At 42.6% G+C, this 12,731-nt stretch overlaps 1 protein-coding gene across 3 annotated transcripts in view; it reads left to right on the plus strand.

The window, feature by feature from the left end:
* LOC108232917 (guanine nucleotide-binding protein G(olf) subunit alpha) overlaps positions 1-12,731 on the plus strand; it is a 33,434-nt gene that overhangs the window by 7,812 nt on the left and 12,891 nt on the right. For all 3 annotated transcript variants that reach the window (XR_003038925.2, XM_017411049.3, XM_017411050.3), the window contains exon 5: positions 1,689-1,786. Coding sequence is in view for 2 of the 3 variants with exons in the window: in XM_017411049.3 (XP_017266538.1) it covers positions 1,689-1,786 (98 nt within the window). In the remaining variant the exon portion in view is untranslated. The remainder of the gene's footprint in view (positions 1-1,688; positions 1,787-12,731) is intronic.

Consider the following 12,731-nt stretch of genomic DNA (forward strand, 5'->3'; position numbering starts at 1 on the left):
TCCTTTCTCTCCCTCTCTCTCTCTCCGGTTCGGGCCAACTTTCACCCTCTCCTCATTTCGGAGCCAGCGCCGAGTGCACAGAGTCATGTGGCGGTGCCAGGGTGGAGGAGGAGCCCATCTGGAGGACGGGAGAGGCGGACGGGGAGCGTTCGTCCAATCTTGGGGGGTTCTCGGAGCGTACAGAGCGTCCTGGGAAATGTCTTATAATCATTGATGAGACGAGTTCTCCTGATAATGCTCCTCTTTGTCCAGGAACAGGAAGTCACCTGAGAAAGTAAAACTGTGCGGCAGCGTGCCGATGGACACAAGGCAGCAGAGTTTGTATTTGTAAAGTAAAAGAAAGTCATAAAATATTAGTTTTTTACACAGCATTATCAGAAATTAAGCATAATGAAGCATTGGCATTAAATTATAAAAGTGTTTGATTAAATTGGAGTCAAATAACTGAAGTTTTCCTGCAGCTAAATTTAATATCTTCTGTCATCTTTCTGGTGTTTGGCTCCATAATATGTTCACCCGGACTCCTGATGGGATTACTCCATTCAGATTTTAGCAACATGTAAAAAAAGATACTTAGTGTCGCGTATATTTTTATTCATTTCTTGAAAGGCTGAATGAAAAATGGATCTGCCACGCTGGTCATTTCAAGGTCGCTGGAATAAAACGTCCACTAACGGGTTGGTTTTTACACCAATAAACTTTGCACATGAAGGTGTAGAGTTCATCAATATGATCTTTTTTTTTTTACTAATTTACTAATTAAGCATTGTGTTATGGCGTTTACCCTACGTTTTTGAGGGTGTTGGGCGCCCAGAAGCTTGGTAAAAAGCTGTATTAACACAGATGAGCTCTTGGTTGGATCTCAATATGGTGGATCCCTTTTTGGCTTCTGCTCGTCGTCCTGCTTCAGCAAGATGTCGCCACCGAGCGGCTGGCTCCTGCCGAGGAGCTCCCGAGCTGAATTTGGCGTGAGTTTAGTTTGCGTTTTAACGCGTCCGCACGGTTCTGAAGTAAAGTCCCGATCCGTCAGTTTGTTTAACCATCAGCGCGAGTTGCATGCAAAGCTGCGTCAGCTTCCCCACGATCACCTGGTTTTATTTATATGTTTATTTTTGGTGCAGCATCTATTGATTGAAGGTTTAGCTGATGGTTTTACGGTGGTGACGGCCGAATGTACTCTGAGCCAGTAAAACCTGTTTATATGGCTCTGAAAACAGTGACGCGTCATGACAACAGAAAGCATATATAAGGAGAAAAACGGCCCACAAAACAAAACTCTTTACCTTTTAAACACTGTGGAATTCACTCTTAATGACATTATTTCAGTTTTATCTTATATTATGAAGTAAGACACAAGAGCATTTACTCTGTTTTGTATTTTTAGGAACAAAAAGCTTAAACATTTAGCCGATTGAAAGGATGATCCAGGTGATCCACTGAAGGTGTAAATGGTTGACCATCGTGTGTAATGGCTCCACATTGTGGTGGTGCTGATTTAAAATTATAAACAGATTATTGCGCATTTAATTCAGGATCGGTTTCCAGCCTCTTCCCAGCGTAGAGCCAAGGATCATTGATGGGCGATCGCCGGAATATATTGTTACATTTTCTGGATTTAACGCCTGAACAAAGTATATCATGTGTGCACAAATTAAATGTTTTGTTTCCTTTTGTTTTTTCCCCTCCAGGAGTTCTTTAATCACGCAAAGAAGCTGTGGGACGATGAAGGAGTGAAGGCCTGCTTTGAGAGGTCCAACGAATACCAGCTCATCGACTGCGCACAATAGTGAGTTCATGTCTTAAGCTGCGCCTGTTTTGTGTTTTCATTTTGGGCCTTGTGGTTTTCTGTGCTGGTTCTAAGGGCTCGTAAAGTAGGACATGTCGTGCTTTAACTTCTCCAGGTTTATACCCTTGCTTTGTTTGTCCTCTTTGTGTCCTGTTTGAGGTTCGAGCGGCGCGGTGCGCGCCAGTGTCAGGTCATATATAAACACGGCTGAGGCCTGTTTGCTCTGGGTGTGGCGAGTCGAGCAACAATTGTAATCATCCTTTGGAAAATCATACATATATCTCCGCACGTCAGCTTGTTTGACACGTCTCCGTGGCAACATGCAAAAGCTTGGGGTGACCTGCGCCGAACTCGTTAAAACCGCCGCATCGATGGAAAACCGGAGCAATCCAGCGATTGTATGACGATGCTGCAGCGGACGGAAATATTTAAATTTTCGGTGTTGTTTTGATGTTTTGCAACGTCGCCGCGGCTGGACGAACCTTTGAGAGTCGCGGTTTCGGTCAGACCTCTGCTGTTGTAAAAGTTTTCTTAATATAGTTGTACTTTAGATACCGTTGTTGGGAAATGCTGATAACGGCGGTGAGCCAAGGTGCAGACGTCGATGACTCTTTGCTTCGGTGCCCCAGGCTGTTTGGGAGGCTCGTTCAGCACCTTGGACACAGTGAAGGGCCCTTCTGTTGCCTGTAAAAGGAAGTTTGGACATGCAAAGTGACTCGCTGATTACGGCGCTCTCCTCCTGCTTCCCCTCTTGATTCCCATGTAAATAAGTAGACGTGCACACTGTGCAGCCCACTGTCTGTTGCCCCTGCTATCCCGATAGCCGGCTTCCTTTTTATCTCTGAGAACCGGTCAATGGCAGCCTTTATCGCAAACTCGGAACATCGACTGGTTGCAAGTCTATTTTTTTTTTAATTTATTTATTGTCAAGTCTTCCCTGGTTGCGTGGCCTGTTAGCAGCTTCCATAGAAAGTCAGGTGATGTTTGGAAAGTCACATGAATCTGAAAGGTGGAGCTGAAACAATCCGCGGCCTGTGTTTCTTTGCTCACTCCAAAGGGAGGATCGGCGCACAACATGTCCAAAAATAAAACGGGTTGGGTTTATTTGAGCCCGCGCTCCAGTATCACGATGACATCATGTCATTTTCTGCTGTCGTAAATATTTCAGATCTTTATAACTTCCTTTTCGCAGCGCCGTAAAACGCAGCCGTCCCCCGAATGTTGAAATCTAGAGGAGTATTTCTGTATTGTGGCTAAAATCAGCGTTATCAGTGGTGGCTGGAGCGCTGATAACGCCGCCGTCCTGTGACACGAGCAAACATTAACAGAGTCAAACGAAGACAATGAGGAGTGTGTTTTATTCAAACAGAGCAGCTTATTGGGAGTTTTCAGGTGTGCACGCTGTTTATTTTAACTCAGTCGCTCTGCTTTCTGTCCTACATCTGCTCTTGTAAACCCAAAACGCTCCCAAATGACTGATGCGTCGGTTTTTTTTCTTTCCTCGGCTGATCCCTTCTCTGTTATTCTCTTTGGACTCAGTGCGGTTCTCTCTTTGCAATAGATCTTACCTCCCGATTGGTTAACAGCTGGTAGGAAGGCCCGGTCAGTAAATTATCGTCACATGAATTTGTTAAAACTTTGAGTTGAATCAGCTCTGAAACCTCGGCCTCCTCTCTACTCAAATGGGAGTTTAAGTTGCTTTAGCGGCGCTTCATCCAAGCATGTACATGTACTAAATCTGTTATTTGATTTAAAAAAAAAAAAAAAAGCCACAGCAACCAAATACCTGCTGGGTCTGTGTGTTTAGACTGAAGTCTGGAGATCGTCAGACCGTGCGGCCTCTCGCTCGCTTCCTCTTTCTGATTTTAACCTGTGAATCAACTCTGTGAATGGAGGGCATTTGCAGACACTTTGTCCTACCTGGCAGCGCCTCATAGAAACGCGCGGACGCCCATTGTTGTCACGACCACTCACCTACTCTGACTGGAAACACTGGTAGACGACTGCAGCAGCCAAATGGGTTAAAAGTTCAACCGGTTAAATACTGGTTGATTTAAAGCGAATGTTTTTTATTCTCAGAGAGCCTGTGTTGTTCTGTGTCCGTGGTTGCTACTTCCTGTGAATCTAAATTCATTGCTGGAACCTTTTTTAATGCAGTTTTCTGGTCTCGTTTTCTTTTTATTGAACGTGTATTTGTTTGTATAGTCGGCTTTGTCTTAGATGGTGACTGTGATACTGCTTTCAGTCACTCAGAGTAAATTAAAGAGGAAGTTGGCTTACATGAAAGGGGGTGTATAGGAGGAACAGATTGGTAGTCGGTTGTTTTACACAGCAACAGTCAAAAACGCTCCGCTGTAAAACCACAGAAGCTATCACACTTGATGAAATTGTGCTAGATGTACAGTACTAGGCAGGTGTAAAAAAGCCCGTTAAAGTAAAAATACTTTAACAATTTTTAATTCTTATGGTTGCACAAATTTCTGGGCTCTAATAGGATTCTATTCATGGGGTTGTGATTAACCGGTTTTACCAAACAGGTGCTAATGGTCGTCGTTTTTTCGTATGTAGGCTGAAACACTGTCTGTAACAGAAACTGAAACCGCTCGGCTCGGCGGAAGGCTCGAAACAGGGCGAGGGACTCTGCTATCAAGGTGAGATTGTGGAAGATCGTTTTACGTCTCGGGTTTCATGTTACAGGAAGAGACGCGGGGTAGTCGTGCTGCTTCTGCACGGTCTCTCCCAGACAAGGGTTTTAAAGCAGACCAGGGCCTTTTTTTTTTTAAAGAACAGCAAGGTCAAAGTGAAAGCTTGTGTGTTGTAGACAGTGCTTGGCGAAGGAAACTTAGTGCAGAAGATGTCCCTTTTGAAATCAGAAGATATAGCTCAGAACTGGTGTACCTTTAAGATCCAGGTACACCCATCCAGAGGTGGTCTTCATGGAAGAGCTGAACCTCCAACATGGAAACACAAACAAGCGACTCAACAATGTTTAAAAAAACAAGAAGTGAAGCTCAGAAAAATGGCCAAAAGTTGAACTATTTCAGCTTTATTTATAGAGCACATTTAAAACAACCAAACTTGACCAAAATTAAACCATAAAACGGTTAAAACAAAGACATGAATAGGCATGGTGGAGATTAATGAGTTTCTACAGGCAACAGGAAGGCACAGTGAAGGTTTTTGGAGGGGCGTATTTCTACAAATGGAGTTGGGGGCCTTAGGTTAGGATAATAAAATACTTATCCATCACGCAAAACCATTAGGTTGGCATCTAATGACACACAGCCAGTGTCATAAAAACTAACGTAAGCATAACGAAGGACAGGGAGTCCTGGAAGTGATGCTGTGGTCCTCCCAGAGCCCTGATCCCAACATTATCCAGGACTCTATGACTGCATGAAAACTAAGGATTTGATCCAGCTTACACCCAGAACAGCTCTGTGATTAATTCAAAAACTGGGTTCAGATGTACCAATAAGAACTGACGCTGTTTTAAAGGCAAAGGACGGTGAAACCAAATTTGGAATCCTCACTTTGCGTTAAAAAAAATACACGGAAATGATGTTTCCGAACACGCTGCCTTTAACTGCCACACATTTAGGTTTTAAGGCAGACGTTAAAACCTCTGCCGCTTCATCTGTGTTGTCCTTCACAGACCTTGCTCCACTGCAGATATTTTTTCCAGCAGGCCTAACACTGGCTGGTCCATCGGACAGAGGCACAGGAAATAAGTACAGGCCGATGGCGAGAGCTTGTTATGCCAAAGAGCATGTCCATATCGATGCTTTCGGAATCCTGTCAACCATTGATCCACCCTCTGCGTTGCTCATTTATACGTTTTAAGAGCACAGATATGTGTCTGCCAGTTGATTGATTATGAGCTATTTTCAGCTGCGGCAGGCCAGTTCCATTGCAATGCCTTGGATGTGTCGATGGCAAAATCAAACACGCAGATCTGACCTCCTGAGTCCGGGCCCGGGAAGCTCGCCCCGTGCACGGCGTTCCCATAAAGGCCTGGCCGCAGTAGCAAGGCGGTGGACGCAGAAGAGCCAGTCTCATTGCTGGAGTCGGGGAGTGTTTCTGAGGAAACGAGGCTGAGAAACACAGCTGCGGTTTATTCCTGCGACGAGCACGAGTCCCGGGACGGTGGTGGTCGATTCTGGGTCAGATACAGTAAAACAGTGGGGCAGAAGCTCCACTGCGCTAATATTTAATGCCAAGCTTCACGTAGCGTTTGAAGTGACGGAGCTTGTTTAGACGTTTGGATAAACGGGTGAAAGTTTTATTTGTTTATTAGCAATAAAATGCTTGGAGCCATGTGAGAAGATGAATGAAGTTCAACATACCATCATATTTTTATCACAGGGTTTCTGAGAAGGATGAAGTCGTTGAAAAGGATTTTGCTCAATTTAAGGCCGTAAAAGGCATTAATAAGCAGTAAACTTGAATTTCAGCTGCAATAAATATTTTCATTAGTTTTTGTGGAAAATAGGAAATTTGGAATTCGTTCAGCCGGACTCGCTCATCAGAGGATTTTGGCTACGAGTCGGCGATAATTCATAGCCGGAAATCCGCTGATGAGCGAGTCCGGCCGGCGCTCGTTAGCGTGACGTGGGGAACCATTTTGGTGATCGTTTCTGGCGCACTCGTTGGAGGGAAGACGTGAAAACGTCAGGAGCGGAGGCGAAATCGGTAAATTCCAGCTAAAGTGGCACAAAACACTCCAAGACGCCTTCTGGAGGCTTCTGTGTGATTTCGGAACGGGCCGAGGCGGAAGCAAGGTAGAAACGAAGGCGAAACGGTCGACAGGTGAAACCGTAGGTCGGCTTTGTGGCTCGGTAACGTGTCTGTTGGACGACCCGGCCGCAGGATTAAACAGATTTATTACAGAGGGAAGATCGATGATGACGCACAACAACTTTGTATTTAGTTAAAAAAATTAGTTAATTCGTCCTGTTTTAAACTGGTAGGAAGCAGACATCTGCCACATCTGCATTGCGCTTCCAGTCTCTTGGTTTTGCGATTTTCGCTTAATTAATTTAGAATTTAATGAAAAAGCTTGCAAACTAAGGCTCGTGACTTAACATGTAAGTGTTCCTGTAACTTTGAACATGTATGCATTCACTGTCAAAAAAATGTTAAAAACGAGCGTGCCGGTTTGAAAGCTGGATTTGTATCGGTCTGGAGTGAGCCTTGTTTGAAAAGAGGAATCCCCCAATGCTTCACGATGACAAACATTATACGAAGGGATTTCCCCGGCGCAGAGAAAAATGGTCATCTTCCAAGGAAATTAAAAGATCTGTAAGACAAAGACATACCTGTTGGAGAACTTGAATTTAACTAATTTAACTAAGGCTCGTGACTTAATCTTCTATAAAACAAAACAAAAACCATGTGAACATGTATGCATTCACTGTCAAAAAAATGTTAAAAACGGCACTAAATTGTCATTAAAAGGCATTAAATTTGAGTAACTGATCATTATAGCTAATTTCACATTTAGCTGAAAAAGCTGAACTTTTTATTTTACTAATTGCGAAGTAGATCATACGTTTGGTTTGGTTTACACGATATCCTGCCATTTAAAGGATCAAATTGTTGTAGAAAAACGAGGCTCGTCGGCCAAGTGTACACAAACTTCCACCTCGTGTTCTTTAAACAACCCCCGATGGTGAAATTTATGCCTCTCTGATCCTTACGTAGTCCTCGATCTTAAACTTACATGGTGAGTTTGTTTTTAAATCCTCAAATAAAGTGAACTAAAGGTTTTAATGATGGGGAAGAGGAATCATGCGCCAGGCAGCTACTACCTTAAAAACTAGTTACATGTGACCTGGATGATATTCTTGTTTTCACAATGAAGTATTTACTCTGGATCTTGCTTTGGTTTGTAAAACCAGCCTATATGTTGTTAAATTCACACCTCAGTTTAAATTCTTAGACACCAGAAGCTTCTCTTAGCCAAACTGAGACAATCCACAACCCAAAAAAACGTTTAAAGTGTTGACTTAGCCTACAGACTGAAATGCACTTGAGCCAGATCTCTGAAGTCCAGGAACCTCAGGACCCAAAGAACATGGCAGACACTTGAGGACCCTGGGGACATCCTCACTGCTGTCCATACCCCGAAGCCTCACAGCCGATTTACTGACCCAACACTCGGCTGGTGTTAAAGTACAGATCTTTGTATAAACATGAATACAGTTTTAAACTAAGTAGAAGATGGGGAAACTTAAAGATCGGATGCAGAGGGTTGTGAAAATGAGCCTGAGCGAGGACTGTCCACGTTTACGGACTTCCCGACAAGTCCTCAAGACCGTGCTCATATGTAAGGATGGGTCTGGTCCTCGGCTGAGGTTTGTGCCGGTCACGGGACTCCGTCACCAGCCCGGGGGCCACCGACACAGTCATCTGGAACAGTAAAGCGCTAAGAATGGTTGGCATTGTCAGCCGTTCCCCTGGCCCTGGGGGGCCAACAGAAACAGAGAGGCTACGCTTCACAAAGCGGTCCTCCTCAATGAGGTGCTTCTTCTGTTCATGGAAGAGCCCATGAGTGGGATATTTATACACCGGCTTTGTGTCACTGCCACTTTTTTATGTCACCAATAAGAAGCTTTAATGTTTAGCAGGTTTTTATCTAAGCTCAGGGTGTGTCTTGCAGCTCTGCTCTGATTTGGTTGCTTTCTGTTTTTAAATACAATCACAATCTTGCAATTTTCTTAATTTTTACTCGCATAAAATGGCCTTTTTATTTATTTATTTATTTGCCTTTCTTTTCCGTCAGTGTCAGCTGTCCCAAACCTCCACAGAAGGACTAACATCCATAATTATTTACAGGTGAAGTTGTACGCAGTGATGGAACTGATTATAATTTTGAACAAGGTGTAAGTAATATAGTACCGAGATGTGTAGGAGTATTTGTTTTATTGTTGGTAGTTGGATACACAATCCCAAATTTAGATTTAAAATCACGAGCAACAAAGTCTTGGCCTTAAATAAAAACACCGTCTTTAAAACACATCCTGAGCAAAGTTATGAACCGTGTCAGCAAAAATGAGGAAGATTTCAATCTCGAGTTATTTTAGTTTTCAGATTCTCCGTCTTTAAAGCTTCAAAATGACCCAAAGTTTGTTGGAATTCAATGATTCATCGCCGTCGTTTACGAGCGTGCCGGTTTGAAAGCTGGATTTGTATCGGTCTGGAGTGAGCCTTGTTTGAAAAGAGGAATCCCCCAATGCTTCACGATGACAAACATTATACGAAGGGATTTCCCCGGCGCAGAGAAAAATGGTCATCTTCCAAGGAAATTAAAAGATCTGTAAGACAAAGACATACCTGTTGGAGAACTTGAATTTAAAGGTGGATTAAGGAAGATTATTTGCTGTTTTAGTTACTGGGATCACCAGATTGTGTCTTTATGGACACAGCTGTGTTTTTATTTAACTTTTAGCCATCAGATTCTTTTGAAAGGCACCAAATATTAAACTTAAATTATCACCCGATAAAATATTTTGTGCTGTCTTTGCCTTAAATTCTACCTTGTTGCTTTTTAGCCCTTTTACTAAAAAAAACTAAATTGTATTAACGCATAATATCAACATAATAAAAACAATGCACCTTATTCTTATAAGGGATTATAAAAGACATTAATCCAGATTAAGAAAAACACTTGTTCTGATCAGATCACCCTGCTGTCAGCTGACTGAAAACAAGAAATCAAAGGCGGCTCTATGGGAGTCCCGGTGCGTTTTGTTGCAAAAAAAAAGGGGCGATTTCGATCTGAACTTGCAAAATAATCCACTGGAAGCTCAGCGGGACTCGGATCTACGCAAACCGTCGTCTTTAAGGGTGTTAGAGGTCCCCTGTCCCTCTTCGTCTCCGTCTCCGTTTCTGTCTTTTCATTCCCCTCTCGAGGCCAGAAAGCGATGGAGAAGATGTAGCAGAGAGCACATGAGAGCACATGCCAGGCCTGTTTCAAAGACAGAAAGTGTGTGTGTGTGTGTGTGTGTGTTAACTGTTTTCAGTCGAGGCGTCACTTAACATCTGTGTTCCTGAGATTAAGTGTTCCTGTAACTTTGAATTGTTTTTCTAGCCAGGTGTGAAGCAGGCTGTAGCATTTCTCTGCTCAGCCTCCATGTTTGGTTTTATCGGTCATGTTTATATATTTGTCGAGTTTTATTCAGCGACGTGGGACCATCAGGACATGGTGACAAATGACGTTTTGCTTGTTGGGAAGTTATAATTGTGATCAAATTAATCGGCTGAGGATTTTTTTTTTCTTTGCAAACATTAATTAAAATAAACAAAAAACTACTCTAAATCCTTATGGCAAAGCTGTTGCTGTTGTAAATGCAGACGATGACGGAGAATCGAGAGGAAAGTTGTGCTCTACGGCAGCGGTCCCCAGTGTTTTTAGCTCCACAGACCGGTTCATTATCAGACAGTATTTTCACGGACCGGCCTTTAAATGTAGCTTTAAATACAATAAGATAAAAGGATACGACCGGCATGAAAACGGGGGTATTTTTTAAAACATAATAAACGTAAATCCAACGTTAGCTGAGTCCTGGTGTTATGTTATAAACATGAATAACAGCCTCTCCTCCCTCTGATGTCAATAAAGCGATGTTTAAACTTTAAAATAAGATCCACCACAAATACAAAGTGCACAAAGAATCCAACTCACCGTAACGCTGAATCAGTGGAGCCCTGAGCCTGTTTCTCAGTTGCGACGGTCCCATCCAGGGCTTCCAGATGTTTGTTTTTTACTCGTTTTGCTGCTTCTGGGTTTGTTTTTAGCGGGAACGCATCACGTGACCTCGATAAGCGTTCTGACACGAGTCATAGACGGATGTAGTGGAGAGAATCCGGTCATTTTTTTTCAAAATAGATGTCGTTCAGACTCCGAAAATTTAAAAAAAAAAACACAGAAATACTGCAAGTCTTTCTGTGTGGCCCGGTACCAAATGATCCCAGGGCCGGTTGTGGACCTGTGATCTACAGTCCAGTTCCTTTTAAAAAAAAATGAATAAATAAAATAAATGGAGGCACAATTGCAGTGCCAATTTTGTTGTAACTGAAAGCTAAATAAAAACGAGTCCATAAAGACACCGTTTAACAATCCCGGTGACTAAAATAACATATAATCTAACTAATTCCCCTTTAAAGTCCAGTTTTCCAACAGCTAGGTGCTCAGAAATAATCCTTTTTTGAATCCCCTTTAATTTACTTTAAAATTGACCAAAGCCGTAGCGCCGGGAAATCCCCTCGTATAATGTAGCTCGAGGATTCCTCTTTTTAAACATACGGCTGGAAATTAACAGCGACATCACTCCAGACCAACAAGAACCCAGTTAAACAAAACCAGCTTCTAAATTCCAACAAACTACGGATCATTTTGAAGCTTCAGAGACAAAGAATTTGAAACGTTTCACCTGGGAGAAATAAATCCAATCTTTATTATCGCTTCGTCGAATAAATCGATGTTTTCGTGCTTCATTTTCTCCGATTTGAGTTTAGCTTCTCTCATGTCTCTCGTTGGCAGCAAATTCTGTTTTAAACCCATAGAAACCCATGAAAATTGAGCAAATAATACCCCGACAAACAAGCTTCGGTTGCAGATTAGTTGTGGTTAATAAGAACTATTTAAATCTGTATAAAACATCAAAATAATGCAAGAAGAGTCAGATATAATTTGTGTTTATTAGCTGGAACATCCTGCAGTGTCACTGCTGCGCAGACGAGCAGTGAAGAGCAAAAAGCTTCTCTTAAAAGTTATTTAACAAAAAAAGTTGCTGTTTTTAAATTAAGAATAAATGAACGCATGTCTGAAACCCGGTAGGATGGCAGGGAAGTCGTCTCATCGGTCAGAACGAGGCTGATTCCTGTTTCTGTTTGTGCTCGGAGGACGCGTCGGGGACGACTCTCAGCTACTACCACACCAAATGTTAGCTCAGGAGATGGCGGCCATCTTGAATCAGGTGTAGACGTTCGTCCTGTGATTACTTGGAGTTTCTTAAAAATCTGTTCGGTTCTTTCACGAGATATTTTGCTAACAGACAGACAAATGAACGCCCACACAGTTACATTATCGCCCGCCTTTCATGTCATCGTAGTTCATAAAAATAGAGATTTACCTAATCTCAGCGTGATTAAAGGATCAGAAGGTGGAGGGATGTATTTATCGGCGCTGTGGTGGAAGTATTATGATCTGGGATTGCTTTACGATCAGCTTGCTGCCTGAATAATCAGGCTTTTATATCTGTAGATTATTGATATTCTTACTAATATTTTGAAATTGGAAAAGAAAATACTCATCAGGTTTGTGACTTCATGCATCATCAGTTCGACACGTTGAAAAAACTTAATTCAGCTGTGGATAAAGACATTACCCGATCTTATTGAAACATTGACGCAGTGAATGTGTGCCATAATCAAAGCTAAAGATGGTTCAACGAAAGGTTATTGTGTTTTTATTTAGGATCCACGCGGTTTACTGTCAAAATAGAGTTCATTCTTTTTATTTAAATGTGATTTAGGAACCAGCATACGTGTGCAGTTTGAACATGTGCTCGTAAAAAAACGTCTTTCATCGGCTCCCTAAATAGTCGAATCAAACAATGTCGCGGGAAAAATTAGAATTTGTGTTCCACTTCCAGAAAGAGGAGGAAAAAAAAAAAAAAAGAAGGATCTATAAATAAATTTTTATTTTTGGGTTAAGTGCGCGTCCATTTTAAAGAGCAGACAAAGAGCGGGGCTTGGTGAATGGTGGCTATCTGAGTGTTTTACTGCGCGCCGACGACACACACACACACACACACGTTTACCTCAGCCTCCTGTTGTCCAGGAGCGTACAGCCGCTGTCTGCTGGAGGACAGCGGGGATGCTGCAGCTCCCCTGCTCAGAGACTGTGGAATGGTCGACCATACTCCCCCATCTCCTCCCC

This window comes from Kryptolebias marmoratus, linkage group LG20 (genome assembly GCF_001649575.2).
Source record: "Kryptolebias marmoratus isolate JLee-2015 linkage group LG20, ASM164957v2, whole genome shotgun sequence".
NCBI classification, from domain to species: domain Eukaryota; kingdom Metazoa; phylum Chordata; class Actinopteri; order Cyprinodontiformes; family Rivulidae; genus Kryptolebias; species Kryptolebias marmoratus.